Genomic DNA, 25,153 nt, shown 5'->3' with positions numbered 1-25,153 from the left:
AACCCAGCTCACCTGCACAATACCCACTTCACCTGCACCATACCCAGCTCACCTGCACCACATCCAGCTGCTGTGGTAAAATCCGAAGGAAATCGTCGGGCAGGTTCCCAAGTAATGGCGGATTCCAATTCCGGTACCGTCTCTGAGACTGACCCCCACTCGGACTCTGGATGTCAAGCCTGCAAGTACAGTGGAACAATAGAGTCCGACATTTAACAACCTCTTGGCTGGTTAGGTTCAGGTTCATTATTGCCACGTGCACCGAGCTACGATGAACAACTTTCTATTGCTTGTTGTCCAAACAGATCAGATAATACCTTACATCAATACAGTGTCCTCCACAAAGACCCATCATTTATTTGGAATGCCCTGAAATGGGGGGGACTATGTATAAACATTGCTGTAATTTCTACATGGTGAAACTCAAATGTGTAAAAATGGCCTTTATTAAACTCTGACAATGTGCTTTTTTTCTATTACATATCTCAAATTGTGGAGTACAGAAGCAAATAAATAAATGTCCCAAACATTATGGAGGGCACTGTATAATCAAGTCAAAGTCAAGTATGACAGGTAGAGCTAAGGGGAAGATACAGAGTGCAGGATATAGTTCTCAGCATTGTAGCGCACCAGTTCCAGAGACAAAGTCCAATGTCCGCAATGGGGTAGAGGTGAATGGGACAGTGCCCTAGCTTATGGAAGGGCCGTTCAGAAGCCTGATAACAGAGGGGAAGAAGCTGTTCCTGAGTCTGGTGGTGCAACGTTTTCAAGCAATCAAGATGGTGCCAGTCATGACGACTCTTTGCATGCTCTTCCCAGAGGAAGATCTACTATCATAGAGTGATACAGTGTGGAAACAGGCCCTTCGGCCCAGCTTGCCCACACTGAACAACATGTCCCATCTACGCTAGTCCCACCTGCCTGCGTTTGGTCCTATCCATCTACCTGTTGAAATTTTTCTTAAACATTACGATAGTCCCAGCCCCAACTACCTCCCCCGGCAGCTCGTTCCATACAAACACTCCCGGGTTCCTATTAAACATTTCTCCCATCACCTTGAACCTATGTCCTCTGGTTCTCGATTCCCCTACAATGGGCAAGAGACTCTGTGTATTTACACGATCTATCCCTCATGATTTTGTACACCTCTATAAGATCACCCCTCATCATCCTGTGCCCTGAGGAATGAAGTCCTAGCCTGCTCAACCTCTCCCTGTAGTTCAGGCCCTTGAGTCCCGGCAACATGCTCGTAAATTTTCTCTGCATGTGTGAGCCACACGTTAAATATTAAAGCAAATGTTATTCTTCACAGGATCTGGACATTGCTGTCCATGCCACTATTAATTGCCACCACGTTCAGGACTGGTGTTCACCACCACACCAGCATGCCTGTAACCATCGGCTTCTTGAACCGACCCACGCAACTGTGAGGGTGGCACCGAGATCCGGGTTAGATCCTGGCTATGGGTGCTGCCTGTATGGAGTTTGCACGTTCTTTCCGTGACCTGCGTGGGTTTTCTCCGTGTTCTCCAGAGATGCTGCCTGACCCCCTGAGTTACATCAGCGCTTTGCATTTTTTTCTGTATATGTACTGTCTGCTGTGTGAAAAAGCTTGTGTGTGCGGCACGGTGGCGCAGCAGTAGAGTTGCTGCCTCACGGCGCCAGAGAGCCGGGATCGATCCTGACCACGGGGGTGCTGCCCGTACGGAGTTCGTACGTTTTCCACGTGACCGCTCCGGTTTCCCCCCACATTTCAAAGACCTCCAGGTTTGTAGGTTAATTGGCTTCAGTAAAATTGTAAATTGTCCCCAGTGTGTGTAGAAGCGTGTTAGTGTGCGGGGATCGCTGGTCGGTGCAGACTCGATGGGCCGAAGGACCTGTTTCCTCGCTGTATCTCTAAACAAAATTAAGCTAAACTTAACCCTAATACTACAATGGTAACAGAACATTGCAGACATCCACTTGCGCTACCATGGACTAGTTGTTTTTTCCTAATTGTGTTTTGCTCTGAATGTCTTGTTTTTTTAGTCTTATTTTTAATCTTGCAGAAATTGTGAATTTTACATACAATTTATGTATAATTTATTTATGTACATGTTGTCAATGAGCCTGAGATGCTGCTGAAAGCAAGATTATCATTGTACCTGCCCTGCACTGTACTTGCACTTATGACAATTAACTACAAAGAGACACAAAGTGCTGGAGTTACTCAGCGGGTCAGTCAGCATCTCTGGAGAAGGACGTGCTGCCGAGAACAAGAGTTAAATTGGTTAGCAACCGGGAGATCCAGCAGGCCTTGGTGGACTGAGCACAAGTGTTCGGCAAAATGGACGCCGTGCCTATCCTTGGTGTCGCCAATGTATAGGAGGCCACATTGGGAACACCGGATACAGTAGCTGAGGTTAGAGGAGGTCCACGTGAACCTCCGTCTCTACGATTCAATGATACTTCATTGTCACACGTACCGAGCTACAGTGATACTCTTTGTTCTTGCACACAACAGGCAAAGTACACAAAAGAGTCGCCATGTTTCTGGCGCCAACACAATTACAAAAGAGCTACTCATGGAGTCACGTTAGTCCCTCTTTCTTCTCCGCAGCCCGATCTCTGGGACTCCATGGCCCTTCCACCCCGTTGGGGCCCCTGGATGGAGGCGAGGGAGGAGGTACGGGAACAGGCTCCACATCTCCTGCGGTTGCAGGGGAATGTACCTTGGGAGTTTCGGGTGGGAAGGGATGAGGGATGGGTGAAGCATGGAGTTGTGGAGGGACTCGCATTGCCCATTGCCTCGATGGAAGGATAGGCAACTAAGAGAGAACCTCACTAGTGGGCCCAGGGTCACATATAGGCCAGACCGGATAAGACCAGTAGCTTTCCTTCCCTGGAGAACATTTGTGGGTTAGATTTATTTTCTTCTAGATGTTCTCTACGGCCAATACTAATATTAGTGGCATTTAATAGCACATTTATTTTTAAATCGGATTATATATATTTTAACATTGCTCCAGCGGCCTCAATGAGATTTGAACTCATGCCTCTCGATCAACACCCTGGCACCAGGACACAAGCTGGTGTGCTACTGTACTCCATTTTATATTATAGAACTTAGAACAGTACAGCACAGGAACAGGCCCTTCGGCCCACAATGTCTGTGCCGAACATGATGCCAAGCCCAACTCTTATCTGCCTGCACATGATCCATATCCCGACATTCCCTGCATATCCATGTGCCTATCTAAAAGTCTATCAAATGTCGCTATCATATCTACCTCCACCACCACCCCCCGACAGCACATTCCCGGCGCTCAGCGCCCTCTGTGTAAAAAACTTTCCCTGCACATCTCCTTTAACTGTTGATTCTCTCACCTTAAAGCTCTGTTTGAGTTTTCCATTCTGGGAATAAGGTTCTGACTGTCCACCCTATCTAAGCCTCTCATCATTTTATAAGTTTCTATCAGGGCTCCCCTCAACCTCCGGAGTTCCAGGGAAAAAACAATCCAAGTCTATCCAACCTCTCCCTGTAGCGAATACCCCCTAATCCAGGCATCGTCCTGGTAAACCTCCTCTGCTCCATCTCCAAAGCCTCCACACCCTTCCTGGAATGGGGGTGACCAGAACTGCACCTATTACATGGATGGAATTCCATGCCCTGGTGTTGATGGTCCACACACGTCTTCTCCCCAACTCAATGCCTCAAAGCACCAGGAGGATATAGTTTAGTTTACAGATACAGCATGGACAATAGACAATAGACAATAGGTGTAGGAGTTATCCATTCGGCCCTTTGAGCCAGCACCGCCATTCAATGTGAGCATGGCTGATCGCCCCCAATCAATACCCCGTTCCTGCCTTCCCCCCATATCCCCTGACTCCGCTATTTTTAAGAGCCCTATCTAGCTCTCTCTTGAAAGCATCCAGAGAACCGGCCTCCACTGCCCTCTGAGGCAGAGAATTCCACACTCACAACTCTCTGTGGAAACAGGCCCTTCAGCTAACCAAGTCCAGGCGAACCATCGATCGCCTGTTTACACCAGTTCTATGTTACTCCACTTTCTCATCCACTCCGTACACACACGGGACAATTTACAGGCGGATTAACCTGCACTCCTGCATGTCTTTGGGATGTGGAATGAATCAAACCCCTTTGGTCTACTTTTCGTGCTTGGGTTTGAATTGATTTATGATTTTATACACGGCTATAAGTTCAGTCCTCTGCCTCTGTGAGGTGCAGGAGCTTGAATGCACGCACCACCAGACTCAGGAACAGCTACTTCCCCCTTGTTATCAGGTCCTTCCAGCAGCTAGGGTACTGTCTGATTCACCTCTATCCCATTGCGGGCATTGGACTTTGTCTGTGGAACTGGTGCGCTACAATGCTGAGAACTATATTCTGCACTCTGTATCTTCCCCTTTGCTCTACCTGTTGTACTTGATCGTAATTATGTACGGTGTATATAATCAGGACACTAAATATTGGAGTAACTCAGCGGGTCAGGCAGCGTCTCTGGAGAAAAGGAATAGGTGACGTTTCGGGTCGAGACCCTTCTTCAGACTCTCATATCTGATACATCTGATCTGTTTGGATAGCATGCAAAGCAAAGTGTTTCATCGTACCACTTGGAATATTGTGACCAATTTTGGGCCCCATATCTGAGGAAGGATGTGCTGGCCCTGGAGAGGGTCCAAAGGAGGTTTACATGAATGATCTCGGGAATGAGTGAGTTAACATATGATGAGCATTTGATGGCACTGGGCATGTACTCGCTGGGGATTAGAAGGATGAGGAGTGAACCTCATTGAAACAAATAGTGAAAGGCCTGGATAGAGTGGATGTGGAGAGGGTGTTTCCACTAGTGGGACCAGAGGTCATAGCCTCAGAGTTAAAGGACGTTCCTTTAGGAAGATGAGGAGAAATTTATTTCGTCAGAGGGTGGTGAATCTGTGGAATTCTTTGCCACAGAAGGCAGTGGAGGCCAAGTCAGTGGATATTTTTAAGGCAGAGATAAATAAGATTCTTGATTAGTGCGGGCATCAGGGGTTATGGAGAGAAGGCAGGAGAATGTGGTTGGGAGGGAAAGATAGATCAGCCAGGATTGAGTGGCAGAGTAGACTCGATAGGCCGAATTCTGCTCCTATCACTCATAAACGTATGAACAATGTGACAATAATAAACCAAGACTGAACATGATGCTCCAAACACATTCCCCACCAACGTCTTGTAAAACTGTACCATAACATCTCAGCTTAAACACTCAATATCGTTGACAGACGCAAAGTAATGGGCCCGTCCCCCTTACGCAACTTTTTCGGCGCCTGCCGGCACCCGTCATAGGTCGTTGCAGGTTGCCGAAAATTTTCAACATGTTGAAAATCCAGCGGCGACCAGAACATGTTGGAAATTTTCGCCGACCTGTAATGACCTATGACGGGTGCCGGCAGTCGCCGAAAAAGTCGTGTGAGTGGGACAGGGCCATAACTCAGCGCGGCAGGCAGCATCGCTGGAGAGAAAGGGATGGGTGACGTTTCGGGTCGAGACCCTTCTTCAGACTCTCAATGTCGTGGCTTCCAGTGCGGTCGGTGGCAAAAGGGGACGTGGGCCAAATGTACGGGAGTGGAGCCGCTGAACCCACACTGGGCACCGCGATGCTGCCGAACCCGCGCGAGCAAGAGGCGGCGTCGGCAGGAGCAGCCGGACTTACCGTCGCGGTGGCAGGGGGGGCACGGTGTGGTACTGCCGGTCAAAGATGTGCATGTCGTAGGCTGGGGGTGAGTACACGGGGGGAGCTTCCTCGTCCGAGCTGTCCGGCTCCAGGGTCCTCTCCAGGATCTGAAAGGAGTAAAATCATAAACGGCATCAACTCAACCACCAGAGCTGGACAAAAGACGTTTGGTATTGGTATCGGACTCTATTTGTCACATGTAACGAGGTACAGTCAAATCCATTTATGTATATAGTTCAGAACACGTATCAGCTTGCTAAACACTTTAATTCTCCTTCCCATTCCCACACTGACCTTTCTGTCCCAGGTCTCCTTCATTGTCAGAGTGAGGCTAAACACAAATTGGAGGAACAGCATCTCATATTTCGCTTACAGCCCAGTGGTATGAATATTAATTTCTCCAACTTCAAGCAACCCCCGGCATTCCATCTCTCTCTATCCCTCCCCCACCCAAGTCGCACCAGCTTCTCGTTTTCACCCAACAAACAGCTATCAATGGCCTGCATCGGGGAGACTAAGCGTAGGTTGGGCGATCGTTTCGCCGAACACCTCCGCTCAGTCCGCAATAACCAACCTGACCTCCCGGTGGCTCAGCACTTCAACTCCCCCTCCCATTCCCAATCCGACCTCTCTGTCCTGGGTCTCCTCCATTGCCAGAGTGAGCAACACCGGAAATTGGAGGAACAGCACCTCATATTCCGCCTGGGCAGTTTGCATCCTGATGGCATTAACGTTGAATTCTCCCAATTTTGCTAGCCCTTGCTGTCTCCTCCCCTTCCTTAACCCTCGAGCTGTCTCCTCCCATCCCCCCGCCCTCGTGCTCCTCCTCCTCCCTTTTTCCTTCCTTCTCCCCCCACCCCCCATCAGTCTGAAGAAGGGTTTCGGCCCGAAACATCGCCTATTTCCTTCGCTCCATAGATGCTGCTGCACCCGCTGAGTTTCTCCAGCAATTTTGTGTACCTGCTATCAATGGCCTGTTTCCTTTATCATCGTTACTTTTTTGCATATCTTTCATTCATCTTCCGAGGGCATCCTGTCGCCAGCCCGCCCAATGTTGAGGACGTGACAGGCGCTCTGCATTCTACATCCGGAGCAGCAGCTCCTTGAGGCCTGTGTATTTCCCCACGACCGGCGGGTTATCCAGGTAAGGAATTACCTGACCGGCCGTCTGCTGGTCAAGGGCGCTTCCCACATAGTGATAGCGAGTCCCGCCAGCTGTAACACCGCGGATGTATAATTGGGATTCGACCTGTCGAAACCAAACCCTCGGCTGCGAGGTCCAAAATGTAGGCGGCGTCTAGCAGACCGCGTTAGATGAATGCTTCTTTTTTTTTTTCTTTTTTTTTTTTTTAATTTCCCTTCCAGGATTACACTCCTGGGCGTCTGGGGTCACCAATTGTGGAGGGGACTGGCAGGAGTTCAGCCAAAAACTAGTCAGTGAGAGTGCGTGCTCTAGACATGTTTAATCTTCTGCATACAGCTCCCTAACTCCTCAGCTGACACGGGCGTTGCCTGGCCTTGAGTAACAACTCAGATAACGACCCCGTGACTCACACCTCCCCCACCATGATGCCGCCCTCTAGAGCCCATGGTTCTTCGTGACCGTGGGTTGCTATCAGGTGCCGCCACAGTTCTTTATCTCTCCACATCATCATCTATATCCCTTGTTTCCCTTTTCCTTAACTAGTCAGAAGAAGGATCTCGACCCGAAACGTCACCCATTCCTTCTCTCCAGAGAAGCTCCCTGTCCCGCTGAGTTGCTCCAGCTTTTTGTGTCTATCCACCATTCAATATGATAGCTCGTCCACTTTCCCACCCGGAATTGAGGGATATGGATGTTCCAAGTGGATTCAGTGGGAGTAGAGATATAGAAGCATAGAAAATAGGTGCAGGAGGAGGCCATTCGGCCCTTCGATCACATTCATTGTGATCATGACTGATATTCCCCTATCAATAACCCGTGCCTGCCTTCTCCCCATATCCCTTGACTCCACTAGCCCCTAGAGCTCTATCTAACTCTCTCTTAAATCCATCTAGTGACTTGGCCTCCACTGCCCTCTGTGGCAGGGAATTCCATAAATTCACAACTATCTGGGTGAAAAAGTTTTTTTCTCACCTCAGTCTTAAATGCCTCCCCTTTATTCTAAGACGGTGGCCCCTGGTTCTGGACTCGCCCAACATTGGGAACATATTTCCTGCATCTAGCTTGTCCAGTTCTTTTATAATTTTATATGTTTCTATAAGATCCCCCCCTCATCCTTCTAAACTCCAGTGAATACAAGCCTAGCCTTTTCAATCTTTCCTCATATGACAGTCCCGCCATTCCAGGGATCAATCTCGTGAACCTACGCTGCACTGCCTCAATCACAAGGATGTCCTTCCTCAAATTAGGAGACCAAAACTGTACACAATACTCCAGATGTGGTCTCACCAGAGCCCTATACAACTGATAGGATGGAGCAGGAGTAATGGAGACCTTTCTCCCAGGTTTAAAATAATTCCCGAAGGGCCAAGATCCTCAATGTCCAGCTCAGATCAACCAAAGTTACTTGGTTGCCAACTCAAGCACTCTCACCCCTTATATTTGAGACTAATTATACAGATTTGCTGCTGAGAGCAATGGAAACAATGACTACTTTCTTTTCATTACTCCACAGATACGACACAGGGTCAGAACTGCACACGATATTTTTAAAAAAATATGATACACAAGTTTATGAAAAGAAAGACACATAGAGAGATACAGCACAGAAAGGAGGCCATTCAGCCCACCGAGTCCAAGCCGACCATCAGCCACCCATTCACACAAATCCTACACTTATCAAAACCAACTTTCCTCTTTCCATATTGTTATCAATTTCATAGAAACATAGAAAATAGGTGCAGGAGGAGGCCATTCGGCCCTTCGAGCCAGCACTGCCATTCATTGTGATCATGGCTGATCGTCCCCAATCAATAACCCGTGCCTGCCTTCTCCCCATATCCCTTGATTCCACTAGCCCCGAGAGCTCTATCTAACTCTCTCTTAAATCCATCCAGTGACTTGGCCTCCACTGCCCTCTGTGGCAGGGAATTCCGCAAATTCACAACTCTCTGGGTGAAATACATTTTTCTCACCTCAGTCTTAAATGGCCTCCCCTTTGTTCTAAGACTGTGGCCCCTGGTTCCAGAAACTGAATTTCTTCCAGTTTCTACCAGTATCGAAGGGCCGAATGGCCTACTTCTGCACCTATGTTTCTATGTTTCTACACACGCAGACCGTGCCTGAGGTCAGGATCGAACCCGGGTCCCTGGCGCCGTGAGGCGACAACTCTACCAGTTGCCCCACCGTGCCAGGGCAAGATGTATTTACCTAGTATAACCACACTGTAATATAATAATGGCCAGCATCATTGGCGAACATGTATATATTACTCCTGCCTCCCTTATACAAATAGTTCATAAATATGGTGAGAAGTTTAGTTTAGTTACTTAAGAGCACGGAAATAGGCCCTTCGGCCCATCGAGTCCGCATCAAGCTGATATCCCCACACATTAATGGACAATTTACAATTTTACCAAGCCAATTAACCTGCAAACCTGCACGTCTTTGGAGTTTGGAAGGAAACCGGAGCTCCTGGGGGGAAACCCACGTGGGTCATGGGGAGAACCGCTGCGCCACCGTGCCGCCATGCCCCAGCCCATCGATCCCAAGGTAACAACACAAACCCTGAGCCACGTGAGGACACTATAGGGCCTGTCCCACTTGGCAGTCATTTGCGTCTCATTTACGCGTCATATGTAAAATAGGTAGCACGGGACTGGCGCCTGGAATGACGTGGAGTGTGGAGTTGCACGCGGTATCGCGTGGCGCTCCAGGGTTTTGTGCTGAACAAAATCCTCGCGCACCACCTGCGTGGCGTATCGTGGTGACACATGGTTACGTCACCGCTGCGTAACCATGCGTCAGCTCGCACCGCACGGTATTCTAATGACGTCACGTGCACCAGACGGCATGATGACGCGTGATTTGCAGGCGACGTCACGCTTAACGACGCGTCGACCTATTTTACATATGAGGCGTAAATGTGGCGCAAATGACAGCCAAGTGGGACAGGCCCTTAACATCCTCACTCTACCTCCCAGAGAATGACCAACCTGCACCATGACGTTCTCTCCCATTGTCCTTGGTTTTATTATTCCAATAATTGCAAGCATTTGTTACATTTATTAAATGCCTTTAAGATATCCTGGATATAAAATTTACCATCAATGAGCGATAAAAATGTTGAACTACCCCTTAGATAGACAGGGCAGACAGTCAGAAATATTAAAAATAGAGGGCATAGCTTTAAAGCAAGAGGAACAAAATGTAAAGATGGGTAGGGCAAGATCTTTACACAGACACTCCAACAACACACAGGTTTGTCGGATAATTGGCTTGTTGTCCCTAGTGTGTGTAGGATAGTTTTAATAAATGAGGTGATCGGAGGACGGTGGGCCTGTTTCCGCTCTGTAAGTCTAAACTAAACTAAACTAGACACAAATAATAATTAGCAAAATGGGCCAGATTCCTAAATCAATTAAAAACATAGAAACATAGAAAATAGGTGCAGGAGTAGGCCATTCGGCCCTTCGAGCCTGCACCGCCATTCAATATGATCATGGCTGATCATCCAACTCAGTATCCCGTACCTGCCTTCTCTACATACCCCCTGATCCCTTTAGCCACAAGGGCCACATCTAACTCCCTCTTAAATATAGCCAATGAACTGGCCTCAACTACCTTCTGTTGCAGAGAGTTCCAGAGATTCACCACTCTCTGTGATTTGAAGAGTTTTATTTCTTCATGGAATGTGGATGTCAGTGGGAAGATGATCAGGCCCAACTGATAAACAACTTCCCAATGGCCAATTGGAATGGAGAATAGGACATACTACCCTGCACTCCTGCCGTTTCCATGGCAACTCATTGTGGGCTCCTCCCAGACAAGCATTTACTTCCATCTTTAGTTTAGTTTAGTTCAGAGACACAGTGCAGAAATAGTCCCTTCATCCTACCGAGTCCGCGCCGACCAGCGATCCCCGTGCGCTAACGCTTAATCAATACACACGAGGGACAATTTACAATTAAGTCTTTAGAGTGTGGGAGGAAACCGGAGAGATCTCGGAGAAATCCCACGCAGGTCACGGGGAGAACGTACAAACTCCGTACAGACAGGCGCCCGTAGTCAGGATCGAACCGGGTCTCTGGCGCTGTAAGGCAGCAGCTCTACCGCTGCGCCGCCGTGCCACCCATCTGATATGATCAATCCACTCTTTTAAATCTCTTTTCTGCCTGTTGGTATAGCACAACATCTAAATGCTCTAATGACCCCTTTTGTTCTCTACTTGATGTTGACTTGATTGTATTTATAGATAGTATTATGTGATCCGTTTGGTAAACAAAGCATTTCACTGCGCCTCTGTACACAAGACAATAATAAACTTAAACCTAAACATTTGGCATCCGTCAAGCATCACATGCATTGTCATCTTGCGGCTCATTCAGGAACTTCACCATCTACAAAAACAGCAACAATGCATTATATGTGAAATGTTTTTGAGTAAACAGACACCAAGGGTCTGTAGAAAAAAGACCAACAATGCTGGAGTAACTCAGCGCAGTGTCCCTAGAGACCATGGATAGGTGGCGTTTAAGAAGGAACTGCAGATGCTGGAAAATCGAAGGTAGACAAAGGTGCCGGAGAAACTCAGCGGGTGCAGCAGCATCTATGGAGTGAAGGAAATAGGCAAAGTTTTGTCCCAAAACTTTGCCTATTTCCTTCGCTCCATAGATGCTGCTGCACCTGCCGAGTTTCTCCAGCACTTTTGTCTACCATGGATAGGTGGCGTTTCGGGTTAGAACGGCGTGGTGGTGCAGCGGTGGAGTTGCTGCCTCACAGCGCCCGAGACCCGGGTTTGATCCCGAACACGGGTGCTTGACGGAGTTTGTACCTTCCCCCCGTGACCTGCGTCCGTTTTCTCCGGGATCTCCGGTTTCCTCCCACACGTACAGGTTTGAAGGTTAATTGGCTTCGGTAAAATTGTAAATTGTCCCTAGTGTGTACGATAGTGCTAGTGTACGGGGTGATCGCTGGTCAGTGCGGACTCGGTGGGCTGAAAGGCCTATTTCCGCGCTGTATCTCTGAATTAAACTAAAAATGAAACCCCCCCCTTTCTCCCCCCCCCCCCCCCACCCCGTGCCCCACGTAGACCTGCACCTACTTCGCTCCTCCCCCTCCTCCCACATTCCTTCCTCTGGCTTCACAATTTACAACTCTTCAATCCTTTTGTCTTGCACCTTTAAAAAAAATCTTTGTCCTTTGTCCAACCTTCTGTCTATCGAAAAAACCCTCTTACCCGTGTCCACCTATTACCTGCCCCTCCTCTCTTCCAGCTTTCTCCCCCCCCCCCCTCCTCTTCCCCCACCCCCACACAATCCATCTGAAGAAGGGCCCTGACCCGAAACGTCACCTATCCCTATTCTCCACAAAGATGCTGCCTGACTTGCTGAGTTAGTCCACCTTGTTCTGTACTTTTTTTGTAAATCTGCAGTTCCTTGTTTCGACCAAGAGTCTGCACATTTCCAAGTTCCTTTTAACAGTAGAGCGATCCCAAATTAGTCGTGTTTTACTTTTCATTTTACTGCTATTTCCCAATTTATCTTTCACTTCCTCCATTTTTCAGCCAACTTAGTCGTTGGCAAGACAGTAGCATGATGTCATATTTGGCCGTGTTTCTTGCAGCGACAGGCACGAGTGTGTAACGTCGAATCTTCTCACTCACTGAACTGAGAGAAAAGATCTCTGGTGCATTTTTATGTTGTAGGAACTGTAATGCAGAGCACATTAACAAAATGTTGGACAGTAGACAATAGGTGCAGGAGCAGGCCATTCGGCCCTTCGAGCCTGCACCGCCATTCAATGTGATCATGGCTGATCATCCCCAATCAGTACCCCGTTCCTGCCTTCTCCCCATATCCCCTGACTCCGCTATTTTTAAGAGCCCTATTGAGCTCTCCCTTGAAAGCATCCAGAGAACCTGCCTCCAACTGCCTGAGGCAGAGAATTCCACAGACTCACAACTCTCTGTGAGAAAAAGTGAGAAAAAGTGTTTCCTCGTCTCCGTTCTAAATGGCTTACTCCTTATTCTTAAACTGTGGTCCCTGGTTCTGGACTTCCCCCAACATCGGGAACATGTTTTCTGCCTCTAGCGTGTCCAATCTTAAATGTTTCAATGAGATACCCTCTCATCCTTCTAAACTCCAGAGTGTAGAATCCCAGCCGCTCCATTCTCTCAGCATTTGACAGACTGAAGAAGGGTTTCAGCCGGAAATGTTGCCTATTTTCTTCGCTCCATAGATGCTGCTGCACCTGCAGAGTTTCTCCAGCACTTTTGTCTGCCTTTGATTTTCCAGCATCTGCAGTTCCTTCTTAAACACTATTGTATCTGCCTCTACCACCACCACCGGCAGTTAATTCCAGGCATTCACCATCCTCTGTGTAAAAAAACATGCCCCGCACATCTCCTTTAAACTTTGCCCTTCAGGACCTTATGACATCGCCCTCTAGAATCAGATTTTTCCATCATGGGGAAACGTTCTGACTGCCGACCCTATTTGTGCCTCTGATAATTCTATATACATCTATCAGGTCTCCCCTCAACCTCTAGAGAAAATAATCGGTCTCTCCAACCTAAACCTGTAGCTACGACCATGTAATCCAGGCAGCATTCAGGTAAACCTGGTGCGACAAGATCAGCATCATCCAACACTGACCAAAGTCCTATAAAGCTGCATCAAGACAAGGAGATACTGCTGGGCTAAAAACACAAAGTGCTGGAGTAACTCAGCGGATCAGGCAGCAGCTCCGCAGAACATGGATAGGCCACAGTTTTAGCTTTGAAACAGGCCCTTCGGCCCATTGAGTCCACACCAACCAACTATTCTATCCTACACTCTAGGGGCAATTTGCAGAAGCCAATTAACCTACAAACCTGCATGGGTGGAGGAGGAAACCGGAGAACCCGATGAAAACCCACGCAGGTCACAGGGAGGACGTGCAAACTCTGCACAGACAGCATCTGTGGCCGGAATCGGACCTGGGACTCTGGCGCTGAAAGGCAGCAACTCTACTGCTGCGCCACCAGGTCACCCCAATGGGACTAGCTTTGATGGGGCGTCTTGGTCGGTGTGGATGGAGTGGACTGAAGAGTCCAGTTTTACATGGGACAAGAGACTTCAAGCAAGTGCCTGTAGTCGCCTAAAAAAATCACCTAAGTGGGACAGGCCCATAAACTTTCTCGGACTTTGGTCTGGCCGTATTTGGAGTATTGCGTGCAGTTCTGGTCACCCCCAATACAGGAAGGATGTGGGGGCTTTGGAAAAGATGCAGAGGAGGTCTACCAGGATGATGCCTGGATGAGGGGGTATTAGCTACAGGGAGACAGGCTCGTAGGGCCGAATGGCCTACTCCTGCACCTAATTTCTAAACAAAAAAAAATTTCTAAGAGTGGCTCCTGGTATTTATAGGGGAAGAAAAGGGCCAGATTACACAATATAGGAACAGAAAGGGCAAGATGAACAATTAAAGTGAGGACCTTTTACTCAGACCAACAATCATGAAACATGAAGCGTATATCTCTGTCCACAGATGATGCCTGACTGAGCCGTGTCTGTTTCTACTCAAGCAGGAATGCACACTCGTTAGTAATCTTAGGCTCTGGCAGTTTCAAGGGAAGTGGATGCCTAGGCTCTTCGTTAAACGCAGTTCATGTGATTCGATTCCATCCACATGCTTTACTGCAAAACTTGAGGGAAGCAGGCCCCTCGTTTCTCTCGGTCCCAGACAAGAGAGTTTCTCTATTTGTTGAGTCAGTATGTCTGCTAATCTCAATTCTAGCCAGCACACATGATTTTAATGAGAGTATTTGTCTTTTTGTTTCCCAATGCCTCGAGTAGCACCTGACCGTTGTAATCATGCATGGTTTAGTTTTGTTTTGTGTTTAGTTTACAGATACAGCGCGTAAACAGTCCCGTCGGCCCACCGAGTCCGCGCTGACCAGCGATCCCCGCACACTAAAGGGCCTGTCCCACTTAGGCGACTTTTTAGGCGAGTGCAGGAGACCGGTAATGTTAAATGTCCGCCGAACTTCACAGCTGTATATCTCAGGCCTATTAAAAGTTGTCCACTCCCCCCCTCCCCCCTTCTCCCCTCTTTTAAAGGCTTGGTATGTGTCTGTTCTACTCGGACAGTCGCCGTTCTAGTTCCAGTTCCCGGTTTTTCAGGCGAGTCCGCTGAAAATTGCCTTAGTGGGACAGTCTACCTTCAATTTTTCCAGCATCTGCAGTTCTTTCTTAGACATCAGGATTGGTCAGCAGTGTTCACTCCTATGCGGGCCTATTTTCTTAGATCCCTTTAACTGGGAAAATATATAATTAATGGCTTGACCCTTAAAGGGCATTGCTGTACAGAGGGATCTTGGGGATCAAGTCCATAACTGCCTAAAAGTGGCCACACAAGTAGATAGAATGGTAAAGAAGGCGTATGATGTGCCTGCCTTCATCGTTGAGTATAAGAGTCAGGAAGTCACAATGCAGCTGCATCATGGCCGCACGGTGGCGCAGCGGTAGAGTTGCTGCCTCACAGCGCCAGAGAACCCGAGGTCGATCCCAACTACGGGTGCTGAATGTACGGAGTGTGCACGTTCTTCCCGTGACCGCGTGGGTTTTCTCCGGGCGCTCCGGTTTCCTCCCACACTCCAAAGACGTGCAGGATTGTGGTTAATTAGCTTCTGTAAGTTGCCCCGAGTGTGCAGGATAGAACTAGTGTAGGGGTGATTGATGGTTGGCACGGATACGGTGGCCTGAAGGGCCTGTTTCCACGCTGTGTCTGTAAACTAAAGTAAACTCAACTAAACTAAACTTTTTGGGCCTGTCCCACTTTGGTGATTTTGTTCGGTGACTGTCCTAGTCATAGCAGGTGGCCAAAAAAAACAGCGACTGGACCCCCCCCCTCCCCACGACAATCTCTACGACAACCTACCTCTTAGTCAACGTCATGCTACCGACAACCGGCGACCATTAGGACGTCCACCTACGACCACACTGCGACAAGCTACGACCATTCAGTCGCCGTTACCTGTCGCCAGTTGACGCCAATGGAATTCACCAAAGTCAGCACTGTCCACAACCTACGTTAACCTGGCGACAACCTACCACACCATCTACGTCAGGAGAAGTTTAGATACGCTCATATGCATCAAACCCACTGTCGCCAAACATTTGTCAACGTTTTGAACATTTTGCGGCAACCAGAAAAGACGCTACGACTCTTTGGGCGACTGAGGAGACGACTCACGGCCGTACAGGCGACACCCCGGCGACCATGTGGTGACAGACAGCCAAGTGGCCTGTAGCCGCCTAAAAAAATCACCTAAGTGGGACAGGCCCATAAACTTTCTCGGACTTTGGTCTGGCCGTATTTGGAGTATTGCGTGCAGTTCTGGTCGCCCCCAACACAGGAAGGATGTGGGGGCTTTGGAAAAGATGCAGAGGAGGTCTACCAGGATGATGCCTGGGTGAGGGGGTATTAGCTACAGGGAGAGAGGTTGGACAGACTCGTATTGTTTTCTCTTGGTGGAGGTGGGTGTTGTAGTGACCCGGCCACAGACAGCTTGGCTTGGACGACTGCTGCACTTTATTGAACGTGATCCTTCATCTCAGTGAGGTCCACACTGGGCACGGCCATTATACCAGACGTTTTCACAGCTCGGAGGGGAGGCAAATGTCTCCAAGACACTGGGCCAACGACTGGGATTCAGTGGGTTTTAAGTTGAATCAATGAATCAATGAAGGACACAGTATGGAAACAGGCCCTTCGACCCACCCAGTCCATGCTGCCCTGCGATCACCAGTACAACAGTTCTATCGTACACACTCGGAACAATTAACAGAGGGCCAATTAACCTACAAACCCGCACGTCCTTGGCACACGGGAGGAAACCGGAGCGCCCGGACAAAACCCACGCGGGTTCCAGGGAGAATGTACAAACTCCGCACAGACAGTGCCCGACGTCAGGATTGAACCCGGGTCCCTGGTGCTGTGAGGCAGCAGCTCTACCAGTCATGCCACTGTCGCACCCTAAAGGGGCGGCACAGTGGCGCAGCGGTAGAGTTGCTGCATTACAGAGCTCACAGCGTCGGAGACCCGGGCTTGATCCTGACTACGGGTGCTGTCTGTGCGGAGTTTGCATGTTCTCCTTGTGACCACGTGGGTTTTCTCTGAGAATTTCGGTTTCCTCCCACATCCAAAAACATACAGGTTTGTAGGTTAATTGGCTTGGTATGAATATAGAATTGTCCCTAGAGTGTGTAGCATAGTGCTAATGTGCGGGGATCGCTGGTCGGTGGGGACACGGTGGGCCGAAGTGCCTGTTTCCACGATGTATCTCTAAACTAAACTAAACTCACTCATTCACACTAGTTCTATCCTACACACTGGAAACAATTCACAGAGGCCAATTAACCTAAAAAACTGCACGTCTGTCCAACGTGGAAAGAAATCGGAGCACCCGGAGAAAACCCACGCAGGTCACGGGTGGAACGTTCCAACTCCAAACAGACAGCACCCGAGGTCAGGATCGAACCAGGGTCTCAATAGACAATAGACAATAGGTGCAGGAGTAGGCCATTCGGCCCTTCGAGCCAGCACCGCCATTCAGTGATCATGGCTGATCATCCCCAATCAGTTCCCCGTTCCTGCCTACTGCCCATATCCCCTGACTCCGCTATTTTTAAGAGCCCTATCTAGCTCTCTCTTGAAAGTATCCAGAGAACCTGCCTCCACCGCCCTCTGAGGCAGAGAATTCCACAGACTCACCACTCTCTGTGAGAAAAAGTGTTTCCTCGTCTCCGTTCTAAATGGCTTACTCCTTATTATTAAACTGTGGCCCCTTGGTTCTGGACTCCCCCAACATCGGGAACATGTTTCCTGCCTCTAGCTTGTCCAAGCCCCTAACAATCTGATATCTTTCAATGAGATCTCCTCTCATCCTTCTAAACTCCAGAGTGTACAAGCCCAGCTGATCCATTCTCTCAGCATATGACAGTCCCGCCATCCCGGGAATTAACCTTGTAAACTACGGTCTCTGGCGCTGAGAGGCGGCAACTCTACCGCTGCTCCATTGTGCTGCTCTGCGTGACTGCACGCCCAACAAGGCCCTTGGTACAATGTCGAATTTGAATGACTTTACAATGGCTGGAGTGTTCTTGGCCACATTAAAACACGGTATAGAAACACAAACCGCTCGGAAGCTCAATGCCTTGCACGGGCACGTGTCCTCCTACTGGTTTTTCGCAGCAGGTCCCTCTGTCTAGAGACAGAGCTCGGCCTAGAGGAGCAGGTAACCATGGCAATTCCTTCACCATGACAACCATCGATTGTGGTGTCCTGCGGTACCCAGGGTGAAGAAGGGTCTCGACCCGAGTCGTCACCCATTCCATTTCTCGAGAAATGCTGTCTGACCCGCTGAGTTACCCCAGCATTGTGTCCATGTGTGGATCCAGATCCCGAGATCGTAGTCAGGGCTCCCCCAAAAAGCCTGGCACTGCCGAGCTGAAGAGTTGCTCCTCAAGTTATGGAGGATGGAACGTGGTCAAGCTGGAAAGGGCGCAGAGAAGATTTACCAGGAGGGCCTGAGCTCCAGGGAGAAGTTGGATGGGCTGGGTCTTTATTCCCTGGAGCGTAGGAGGCTGAGGAGGGATCTTATAACCATATAATAACCATATAACCATATAACAATTACAGCATGGAAACAGGCCATCTCGACCCTTCTAGTCCGTGCTGAACACGTATTCTCCCCTAGTCCCATCTACCTGCACTCAGACCATAACCCTCCATACCTTTCCCATCCATATAACTATCCAATTTATTTTTAAATTATAAAAACGAACCTGCCTCCACCACCTTCACTGGAAGCTCATTCCACACAGCCACCACTCTCTGAGTAAAGAAGTTCCCCCTCATGTTACCCCTAAACTTCTGTCCCTTAATTCTCAAGTCATGTCCCCTTGTTTGTATCTTCCCTACTCTCAGTGGGAAAAGCTTATCCACGTCAACTCTGTCTATCCCTCTCATCATTTTAAAGACCTCTATCAAGTCCCTCCTTAACCTCCTGCGCTCCAAAGAATGTTTTTCCCTAACTTGTTCAACCTTTCTCTGTAACTTAGTTGCTGAAACCCAGGCAACATTCGAGTAAATCTCCTCTGTACGCTCTCTATTTTGTTGACATCCTTCCTATAATTAGGCGACCAAAATTGTACACCATACTCCAGAATTGGCCTCACCAATGCCTTGTACAATTTTAACATTACATCCCAACTTCTATACTCAATGCTCTGATTTATAAAGGCCAGCACACCAAAAGCTTTCTTTACCACCCTATCTACATGAAATTCCACTTTCAGGGAACTGTGCACAGTTATTCCCAGATCCCTCTGTTCACCTGCATTCTTCAATTCCCTACCATTTATCATGTACATCCTATTTTGATTTGTCCTGCCAAGATGTAGCACCTCACTCTTATCAGCATTAAACTCCATTATAGAGGTGTATAAGATAATGAGGGGAATAGATAGGGTGAATGCATCATCTTTTAGCCAGTGGGGGAATTAAGAACCAACGGGCATAGGTTTAAGGTGAAGTGGAAAGATTTTATAGGAACCTGAGGGGCAACTTTTTCACCCAGAAGGTGGTGGGTAAATCAAACAAGCTGCCAGAGGAGGTAGTTGAAGCAGGTACTATAACATAATTTAAAAGACCTGTACTTGGACAGGTACATAGATAGTGTAGGTTTGAACTGCCGGAGGAGGTAGTTGAGGCAGGTACCAATTTGGACCAATACATGAGTAAGAAACATTTAGAGAGATATGGGCCAAACGTGGACAAGTGGGACTAGGTTAAACGAGCAATCCTGATCAGCATTGACAATTTGGGCTGAAGGGCCTGTTTCCATGTTGAATATGACTCTATGGAAACAGGGCTTTTGGCCCAGCTTGTCCGTACCAAGCTAAATGTGTAAATATACTTGTCTTATTCAGCCTACATTTGACCCAGAACCCTCTAAACCTCTCTTACGACATTAAATATTGTTATTGTACCTGTCTCAACAAACTCGCTCTGGCAACTTGTGTAGGTCTGATGAAAAGCCCCAATCTGAAACATCACCTCTCCGTGTTCTCCAGAGATGCTGCCTGATGGGGCTGTCCCACTGTACGAGCTAATTCAAGAGTTCTCCCGAGTTTCCCCTGATTCAAACTCAGAGAATTACGGTAATGGCCGCTTGTAGGTACTCGGGGCTCTCGTGGACATTTTTCAACATGTTGAAAAATCTTCACGAGTCTTCCTGAGCTTACCGCGTTTCCCGACTACCTGCCGTTTGCGTTACGAGCCGCTAAGAGACGTCCCGAGCTCCGACGTACCCGCTACGTACATTCTACGTGTTTACCACGAGTTAATTTTTTTTTTTAAACTCGGGAGAGCTCTTGGGTAAACTCGTACAGTGGGACAGGGCCATGACCCGCTGAGTTACATCAGCGCTTTGCTTTTTATTTCTGTATATGTACTGTGTTAAAAAGCTTTTGTGAGCGGCACAGTGGCGCAGCGGTAGAGTAGCTGCCTCACAGCGCCAGGGACCCGGGATCGATCCTGACTACTGGTGCAGTCTGTAAGGAATTTGTGCATTTTCCACGTGACCGCATGGTTTTCTCCGGGTGCTCCGGTTTCCTCCCACACTCCAAAGACGTGCAGGTTTGTAGACCAATTGGTTTCTGTAAAATTATCCCCAGTGTGTCGGATAGAACTAGTGTGAATGAGTGGTCGAAGGTCGGCGCGGACACGGTGGACCGAATGGCCCGTCTCCACACTGTATTCTAAATTAAACAACAAAACTAAGTTGCCCCTCAGGTTCCTATTAAATCTGTCTCTTCTCATCAGAAATCTTTTGAATGGTCTGTGGAAATCTCTGCCTCAGAGGGCGGTGGAGGCCGGTTCTCTGGATGCTTTCAAGACAGAGCTAGGTAAGGCTCTTAAAAATAGCGGAGTCAGGGGATATGGGGAGAAGGCTGATTGGGGATGATCAGCCATGATCACATTGAATGGCGGTGCTGGCTCGAAGGGCCTAATGGCCGTCTCCTGCACCTATTGTCTATTGTCTATTGACATTCTCAAGGCAACATGGACCCTGGGAGACAACAGCCTCCAGTGATTTTGCTGCCACACAGTTTATGCACCCAGCTCCATCCATTAACTGCATTGTAGTTCTAGGTGAGGCAGAGGTTCACTTGCACCTCCTCCAACCTCATCTATTCTATCCGTTGTTCCAGGTGTGGGCTCCTGGATATTGGCGAGACCAAACACAGGCTGGGCGATCGTTTCGCTGAACACCTCCGCTCAGTCCGCGATCTTCCGGTTGCCAAACAATTTAACTCCCCTTTCCCATTCCCACACTGACCTTTGTGTCCTGAGCCTCCTCCACTGTCAGAGTGAGGCCCAGCGCAAATTGGAGGAACAGCGACTCATATTTCGCTTAGGCAGCTTACAACCCCTGGATCTGGAGGTAGTACGCTGAAAAACTCTTAGAGCATCACCCAGCAACCCAGCGGTATGAACATTGACTTCTCTAATTTCAAGTAACCCCTGCATTACCCCCTTAGTCATCTTACTAGTTCCCCCCCCCATTCCATCTCTAATTTCAGTCTGAAGAAGGATCCTGACCTGAAACATCACCCGTCCTTTCTCTCCAGAGATGCTGCCCGACCCGCTGAGTTCCTCCAGCACTTTGTGTCTATCTTTGGTATTAAACCAGCATCTGCAGTTCCTTTCTACAGATAGCCATGGAGCCGATGGCATACCAACCCAGCTGTGCAAGAAGGGTCTCAACCTGAAACATCACCCATTCCTTCTCTCCAAAGATGCTGCCCGACCCGCTGAGTTACTCCAACACTTTGTGTCTATCTTTGGTATTAAACCGGCATCTGCAGTTCCTCCCTACATGTGGTGGTGGGGCTGATCCTCAACCAAGGCCTCACCTCTGCAGGGATGCTGTCCTCCGAGTCCGAGCTGTCGTCGTAGCCATTGTCAAGGCCAGAGTCCAAGTTCATCTGCAGGAGCTGGTCGATGGTGGCGTCCACCGCGCCGTTGTTGGCCCTCAGGACGCACTCGATCACGTCGTAGTCCATGTTGGGGAACATGACCTTGAAGTCCTCCATGGCCTGGTTAAACTCCAGCCTGCGAACCTGCCGGGACGGCCGGCTGTTGTTGAGGAGCTGGGACGGCGAGGAGGTGGCGGTGGAGCCGGCGGCGGCGGTGGTGGTGGTGGTGGTGGCGGTGCTGGAGCCGCCCTTGGAGTTGCCGCCGCTACTGCTCCGTCGGAAGAGGCTGGTCATCTTGACGAGGGTCTTCCGTAATCTGCTCAGCTTGGCGGTGCGGGATGGCGGGGGCTTCGTCCGGGGTCAGGGCTCGTTCCTGAAGCCGGCGCAAAGCCGCATCCCAGGGATGGAGAACCAGAGGCAGCAAATCCCAGTGGGAACATCCAAACCACCTTGGGGGGGTGGGGGGGTAAACCAAACCCCAGGGAGACACGCAGCCGTCAAACCCCGGAGAAGAAGATCCAGCGAGGCAGCGTGAACCTTCACCCGTTACACCCCGATCCTCACGCAAACCAAAGTCTCGCAAACCATCCCCGAATTAATGGAACATCTGTAAGAGAGAAGAGAGGTTGATTAATGATAGTGGGTGGTACAGCGGTAGAGTTGCTGCCTTACAGCGACCCAGGTTCGTCCTGACTACGGGTGCTGGCTTTGTGGAGTTTACACGTTCTACCAGTGACCGCGTGGGTTTTCCCACCGCAAACAGGCCATCCGCTGATGACACTGGAGTGACACAAGGAATTACAGATGCTGGAATCTACAGTAGAACACAAAGTGCTGGAGTAACTCAGCGGGTCCGGCAACGTCCTCTGGAGAACATGGATTGGTGACGTTTCAGGTCAGGACCCTTCTTCAGTCTCATCTTCTTTTTTCTTCAGGGCTTCTTTGACCAAGTATAACCCAACTCTTCCCCTGCCCAGAAGCAAAGTTTTCAAGACATGGATCTCTCATGATCAATCTTTAGCCTTTACACTTTAGAGATACAGCGCGCAAACCGAGCTGAAGGTCCACTGAGTCCGCGCCGATCAGCGATCACTCCGCAGACTGAAGAAGGGAGACAAAAATGCTGGAGGAACTCAGCGGGTGCAGCAGCATCTATGGAACGAAGGAAATAGGAAACGTTTCGGGAGGAAAACCCTTCTTAGACCACAAACGTCACCTATTCCTTTTCTCCACAGATGCTGCCTCCCCCGCTGAGTTTCTCCAGCATTTTTGTTTACTCTGTAGACTAGCATTATCCTACACACTAGGGACAATTTACAATTATCCTGATGCCAATTAAACTACAAACCTGCACGTCTTTGGAGTGTGGGAGGAAACCAGAGCACTCGGGGGAAAACCCACAGGGTCACACGTGCAAACTCCGTACAGAGAGCACCCGTAGAGGATGGAACCCGGGTCTCTGGCGCTGTGAGGCAGCAACTCTATCGCTGCGCCACCGTGCCGCCCCTGGAGATAGAATTGCCTCTGGGTAGCTGCCTGGATAGAGAATCATCTTCATGGAAGGAAGCATGAAGTCCAGTGACTAGTGTGGCGTCTCAGGGATGGATCGGTGCTGGGCCCATTGCTGGTTGCAGTTTATATCAACCATTTGGATGAGAATGTAGATGATTCGCAAGTTTCGCAATGACACCAAAGTAGGTTGTATCAGAGATAGTCATAAGATCATAAGTGATAGAAGCAGAATTAGGCCCATCAAGTCTACTCCGCCATTCAATCATGGCTGATCTATCTCTCCCTCCTAACCCCATTCTCCTGCCATTTCTCATGACCTGTACTAATCAAGAATCTATCTATCTCTGCCTTAAAAATATCCACTGACTTGGCCTCCATAGTGAAGATGGCTATCATAAACTGCAGCAGGATCTTGATCAGTTGGGCAAGTGGCCTGGGGAATAGTGAATGCAGTTTAATGCAGATAAGTGCGAGGTGTTACATTTTGGGCAGGACCTTCACAGTGAATGGCGGGGCAGGACCTGCTTCCACACTGTGTTTCACAACTGCAACTAAAGGCAAACCCTTTAGCTCTGGCCTGTATGTGAACCATGCTCACAGCAATGTGCTCGATTCCTAACTGCCCTCAAATTTTAGTTTAGTTTAGAGATACAGCATGTTCGATCTTCAGCCCACCGGGTCTGCGCAACCAGCAATACCCTCGCACACCAACACTATCCTACACCCACTAGGGACAATTTTTACATTTACCAAGCCAATTAACCTACATATCTGTACGTCTTTGGAGTGTGGGAGGAAACCGAAGATCTCGAAGCAAATCCACGCAGGTCTTGGGGAGAACGTACAAACTCCGTACAGACAGCACCCGTGGTCAGGATCGAACCCGGGTCTCCGGTGCTGCATTCACTATAAAGCATCAACTCTACAGCTGCGCCACCGTGCCGTCCTAGTTATGACCCGAGGTACTTTGTGCAAGGTGTAGGAAGGAACTGCAGATGCTGGTTTATACCAATGATAGACTCAAAACACTGGAGTAACTCTGCGGGTCAGGCAACATCTCTGGAGAAAAGGAACGGACGACGTTTTGGGTCAGAACCCTTCTTCAGACAGTTAAGGGCCTGTCTCACTTGCCGATTTTTTCGGCAACTGCCGAAGTCATATCAGGGTCCCAAAAAGATTTTGAACATTTCAAAATCCAGCGGCGACAAAAAAAATGTTGCGACACTTGAAAAAACACGAAAAAACACTCTAATTTCAAGTCACACGTCATCACGCCGCGAATTTTTTCGGTGACCTGTTACGTCAGTCGCCGAAAAAAATCGCCAACTGGATCAGGCCCTTAAGGAGATAGAGTTAGGAGACAGTTAGAGTTAGGGGATAGTTTATTTCCATCGATCAAGTCGTAATTCACACTCGCGTGAACTCCCATTATTCGCCTGTCGGTCGGTCGAGTGGATGATCAACTCTCTGGGTTGTTAAAACAAGCTGCGACAATTATTTTAGTAGCGGAATGAGCAAGACAAATGGTGACAATTGGTCAAGGGTGGCGCAGTGGCACAGTGGTAGAGGTACAGCCTTACAGCGCCAGAGACCCGGGTTCAATCCTGACTACAGGTGCTGTCTGTATGGAGTTTGTACATTCTCCCGGTGATCTCGGAGAGCTTCGGTTTCCTCCCACACTCCAAAGACGTACAGATTTGTAGGTTAATTGTCTTGGAATAAGTGTAAACTGTCCCTAGTGTGTGTAGGAT

General features: G+C 48.9%; 1 protein-coding gene across 3 annotated transcripts in view; it reads right to left on the bottom strand.

Annotated features, from left to right (window-relative positions):
• The window catches only part of LOC129710516 (CUE domain-containing protein 1-like), a 101,919-nt gene that overhangs the window by 18,882 nt on the left and 57,884 nt on the right, over positions 1-25,153 (bottom strand). For all 3 annotated transcript variants that reach the window (XM_055657532.1, XM_055657529.1, XM_055657531.1), the window contains exons 2-4: positions 21,828-22,497; positions 5,700-5,827; positions 53-179 (exon numbers count right to left, since the gene is read on the bottom strand). In XM_055657532.1, the coding sequence (XP_055513507.1) occupies positions 53-179; positions 5,700-5,827; positions 21,828-22,184 (612 nt within the window). In that variant the 5' untranslated portion in view covers positions 22,185-22,497. The remainder of the gene's footprint in view (positions 1-52; positions 180-5,699; positions 5,828-21,827; positions 22,498-25,153) is intronic.

This window comes from Leucoraja erinacea, chromosome 28, assembly GCF_028641065.1.
Source record: "Leucoraja erinacea ecotype New England chromosome 28, Leri_hhj_1, whole genome shotgun sequence".
NCBI classification, from domain to species: Eukaryota; Metazoa; Chordata; class Chondrichthyes; order Rajiformes; family Rajidae; genus Leucoraja; species Leucoraja erinaceus.
This window is presented reverse-complemented; position numbering and strand designations above follow the sequence as displayed.